General features: G+C 37.5%; 1 protein-coding gene across 1 annotated transcript; it reads left to right on the plus strand.

Annotated features, from left to right (window-relative positions):
- The first annotated feature begins 802 nt into the window (after window positions 1–802).
- On the plus strand, window positions 803–3,240 carry LOC131018602 (uncharacterized). The gene is made up of 3 exons (XM_057947314.1): window positions 803–1,686; window positions 1,746–3,071; window positions 3,162–3,240. Exons 1-3 carry the CDS (start codon window positions 803–805, stop codon window positions 3,238–3,240), a joined length of 2,289 nt encoding a protein of 762 aa, XP_057803297.1.
- Window positions 3,241–5,198: the final 1,958 nt, after the last annotated feature.

A 5,198-nucleotide genomic window follows, 5' to 3' on the forward strand; every position in this document is an offset into this window, starting at 1 on the left:
GGGAAGGCTGTTGCTATTTTTCAGGAATCATGATCTCGTAGCCAACATCCCAAGGCTGGTCGACTAGCAGTTATTGAAGACGGATTGCAGCAGTTATAGGAAGGTTCTGGAAGTGGGAAGTGGATGAAACCAACCACGACATGAAGGCCTATAAATGCAGCAAGAAGCTTCAATCATCCTCACGTTTTGGAAGTGTATTATCAGCGACTTAACATTCACTCACAGCCATTTCGTCATTTTCCTGCTGCAAACGTGTCACCGGTTCTTCAAGGATTGCTTTGACGAAGTAGACTTAGGCAGCCAATCTGTAAAGTCTATCTTTGTATCGACGGGACGTCGAGGGCAAGATTTGAAGTGCAAGGACATCGGAGCGTAGCAGGTTGTTTGCTTTGTCCGATTAACTTTAGTTATTCGGCTGTTTTGGGTTCTGTGTTGTATCAACATTGTAGTACTGAAAGTAGATAGGTTGATTTATCTTAGGCAGCTATTCTGTAAAGATAGATCTCCAAGAAGATCCAAATCTGTACTCTGTATTGTTGATTCAACATAGTGAATTTAGCCTTGAGGCACTCACGGGTTATTTATAATCCGTGGAAAAAGTATTCCTGTGTGTTTTTACTTTCCGCTGCATGTTGGTTATAATGTTATTAACATTCTGTTGATAACATTGCATCCAACATTACTCTTTTCTTTACACAGTTTTACTTTGTTGGTAATTTGGGGCACTAAACTCTTTCAATTGGCATCAAGAGCAGGTTCTTGACGTACTAAGAATCGATTCCTGTGTGCAAAATTACCACCAATGGATTTGTCAAGTGTGTCGGCTCGACCTCCTACTCTTGATAGTGGTGGGAAGAACTACAACTTGTGGAAAACTAGGATGAAAATCTATATCAAATCTATTCATGAACGTGCCTGGGTGGCTGTGTTGGATGGATGGACCCCACCGCGTACCACTGATGAAAATGGAGTTACTTCTCTCACACCCGAGAGTAAATGGTCTGCTGATGAAAGACTTATTTCTAACCATAACTCCAGAGCCTTGAATGCTATCTTTATCTCTGTTGATGTTCCTGCATTTCGCATGATTTCTAATTGCACGGAAGCTCGAGATGCTTGGCTCATTTTGCAGGAACAATGTGAAGGTTCAGCTAGTGTTAGAGCAACAAAAATGCGAATGTTGACCACCAAATTTGAGATTTTGAGAATGCGCGATGATGAGACTATCTCTGCATACTATGAAAAACTTTGTGAAATCTCAAATGAAGCTGTTGGACTTGGAAAACCTATTAGCAACGAAAGATTGGTCAGTAAGTTACTGAGATCTCTGCCTGAAAGGTATAACATGAAAATCTCTTCAATTGAAGAAACTGCTGATGTTGCTAATATGCGTGTTGGTGATCTGGTCAGTAAGTTGTTAACTTTTGAGATGAATCTCGAACAGCAGAAAGCTGGTCATGTGTCCAAAAGTGTGGCTTTTCGTGTTGAAAAGATTCCTGAAAACTCTGAAATTTCTAACTTGTCTGAGTGTACAGATGTTGATCCCGAGGAGGAAGATGATGTTAATCTTGCTATGTTGGTTAAAAATATTAACAACATGCTGAAATCCTTTAAGAAAGGAAAATCCAAAAATGGTTTTAGGAAACCTTCTGGATGTCTGCTGGATCTTCATCCAACATCACCAATGTTAAGAAGAATGTTGGAACAACATCTGAAGTTAGAAGTTTTGATCACATTCAATGCAGGGGCTGTCAAGGGATGGGTCACTATGCAAATGAGTGTCCCACAGTTGCAAGAAAAAGGCATTCTGGTCTTACTGCAACTCTTAGTGATGACTCAGATTCTGAGGAGGAAAAAGTTCTCCTTATGGCTACAGTTGATGAAGAGGATTTGCAGGAAGAAGACATGATTGGAGCTCTTGAAGATCTTGATGATGAAATGATTTATTCAGATAGCTTTTCTGAATCTGAAACTCTGAGTGTTGATGACAATATTTCCAGATCCGACTGTGATGTTGAACTGATTGATGTGTCTGACAATATGAATGTTGACGTTGATGTTGCCAACACTGATGTGAACATCTCTTCTGAAAATGATCAGTTTGATGTGATTTTTAACAATGATGTTTTTGACATGGATACTGATGTTCAGGAGCTTGATGGGATGAAGATCCCCACTAACACAACAAACTGGTATGAAATGAATATTCTTGATGATTTCAACTCTAGTATACCGGATTTTTGTTGTGTTGCAGCCTTGGAAGAACAGGAGAGTGATCCACTGAAAGAGATGGAGAATTTTAAAGATCTCTATGAGGTTGTTGATTCTCAATGTCGGGAGTTGAGAAATGACATATGTATGTTGGTTGATGAAAACCAAAATCTCAAAGAGCAAATTACAAGGCTTGAAAGGATGCTCTCACAACGTGATGTTGAACTGGAAATACTCCGAGGTAAAGTTTGTGATTCTGAAAGGATGTTTAAACGGTTCAACAAAGGGACCTCATGTTTAAATGAAGTTCTGTCTCAAGGTCAGCATTGTAATTTTGGTATTGGTTTCTGTGCTGAGGAGCAAAGAAAGCAACATCATAATTCTACTGTTTTTGTTAAAGAAAGAAATGTCAGTGTGAATGTTGACAACATTAAGGATCCTCATAAGAAAAGCAAAAAGAAAAAATCCTATGTTTGTCATTATTGTTCTGCTCCTGGACATGTCAAACCTCATTGTGTCAAATACATTAGTGATTGTGCTGTAAAATCTGCAACACAGATGTATGACTGTTACCAGAAGAATGTTAGTAACATTGGCAGATTTGACTTTAGCAGATTGTTGGATAAGAGAGAACAAAATGAAACCTGTAATACTGTTGTCTACACATCCTTGAATGCTAATATTTCTGAGAATTGGTACTTTGATAGTGGGTGTTCTAGACATATGACAGGAACAAAGGCTTTACTCTCTGATTTTGTTCCAACATCTGGAGGAAAAGTTACTTTTGGAGGAGGTGCGAAAGGAACAATTCCGGGGAAAGGAGTTCTCAATGTTACTGATTTTCCTAAATTAAAAGATGTGTATGTAATACCCGGGCTTTTGATGACGTGTTTAATTGCTTGAGTTTGAGTAATTAGGGTTTAGATCCCTTGTTTGATTACTTTGTAAAGAGATGAGGAGATACATGAAGTTTTCTTTAATAACTTCTCACTGATTCTTCATAACCATGAAGGTCCTTTTGGGAAGTAACGACTTGAGGGAGAGAGTGACGTTACTCATTGATACAGAGACACAACGAGGTGGGCTTTCTTAAACACGTATATAGAGATCCCCTGCATGCAGGCCTCTTATACGAAATGAAATGAATGACATGATATAATTGTTAAGTTTCGATTTTATGAAAATGATCAAATGATGAATGGTTCTTTATGAAATGAAATGAAATGAAGGGTATTATTATATAAAGGATGTTATATTGAAGTTATTGCATTGCCAAATTTTTGATGTTTTGGTATGTTATCTATCTGGTTGAGATGAAGAATTCGGTCCTATGCTAGTGTAGATACTAGTAAGGATTTGTGTACACTGAGGTGGTCGTGAGTCATCGAGCGGGTTGGCCGATCACAGTGCTGCAGAGGGAGGCCTCCCTCTCAGTACTTGATGTTATAACAGATATGATACATACTTAATGAGAAAAGTCTGCGCAGACAACTTTGAGGAAATGAAAATGAGTTTAGCTAATACAAGGCCTTTCTACAAATTCCTTGTATTATGCATATGAAATGGAAATGACAATATTTATAGCTTTATAAGAATGAGATGTTTGGCATGTGTTCACTGAGTGCTTTTGTACTCAGCCCTGCATATGTTTTCTAAATGTGCAGGTTGAGCTGATGTGGTGATGGTGCTGCAATGAGTGGAGTCTCCAGGGTTGTTAATAAATAGTTAACCTGTCTAGAATATGTCTTCATACATATGTCTAGCTACTTTCCGCTGCAAGATGTTGTTGATGTTATAGTATGTTATGTCATACTTTGAGTCTTAAGAGAATGGTTTCATCTGATGTAAAACTTGATTAATGATATTTATTAAGTTTTTATGTTGTCTTTCATAGACTGTTTTCAATGGAGTATTAATGAGTAAAAATGACGAGTTTTATCAAGGTGAGTAAGTTTTACGGTTCCAAATGACGCCCCTTTCTTCCCCTTATTCTTTAATCCCATCCTTAGTCGTAGATCACTCGTCTTAACTATCCTTAGTTAGGGCGGGCTGCGACAGAGTGGTATCAGAGCGAAGGAAAGCTCTGAATTAGAAGTCTTGAGTTTAGTCTAGAATGAGTCACTAGACTAATAGTTATTAACAACCGTGAGCTCAACGCACCATCACACCAGGCTCAACGAGGTATGTAAAATTTCAAAGTTTATTTGACGTTGAATTTTGAAGAGCATGATGTTGAGGTTATATGATGAGTTATGATGTTATACTTTGAAGATGCATAGTTTGAGTTTGAGGATGACAACATGATTAATAATGAGTTATTATGTTGTAAGAGTATGATGTTGATGTTACATGATGAATCATGAGAGCGTTTATATCATATGATGTTATATGATTGAGGATGCATAATTATGAGTTATGATGTGATGTATTTGAGATGTTTTGTGATGAGAATTGTTTGAGCAGTTGTGATAAGTCACGATGATTTAGATGAAGGAATCTAATGTCATTGTTAAGAGAGATTTTCTACTAAGTAGAAGGATCAAATGAGAACTTAGAGCTAAAACTTGAGAGAATTAGCAATTGCTTTAAGTACTTGTTGGTTTGAGTTATGAGTTTGAGTTATGAGCTTGAGTATAATAGCATGATTAATGATGAGTTATTAGCATACTGCAATGAGATACTGTACGATATGTTTGAGATGTTTTGTGACGCTAGTTTTGCTCACGCAACCTGAATGGTATTTGAGAAGGTATCATGAGCCATAGTCTTTGGAGATGGCTTTGAGAGAGAATTGTTTGAGTTATCTTACTGAGTCGCGATGATTTAGATTAAGGGATCTAATATCATTGTTTAGAGAGGTTACCTACTATGTAAAGATGGGACGAGATGAGAATTTAGATGTTTTGAGCTTGAGTTTTAAGATAACAGTACTACTTAGTGGGAGTTTTGCTAAGTTATGTTTTGTTTATTTCTGTTGCTGGAGCCAA

The sequence above is a fragment of the Salvia miltiorrhiza genome, chromosome 3 (assembly GCF_028751815.1).
Source record: "Salvia miltiorrhiza cultivar Shanhuang (shh) chromosome 3, IMPLAD_Smil_shh, whole genome shotgun sequence".
Lineage (NCBI taxonomy): Eukaryota > Viridiplantae > Streptophyta > Magnoliopsida > Lamiales > Lamiaceae > Salvia > Salvia miltiorrhiza.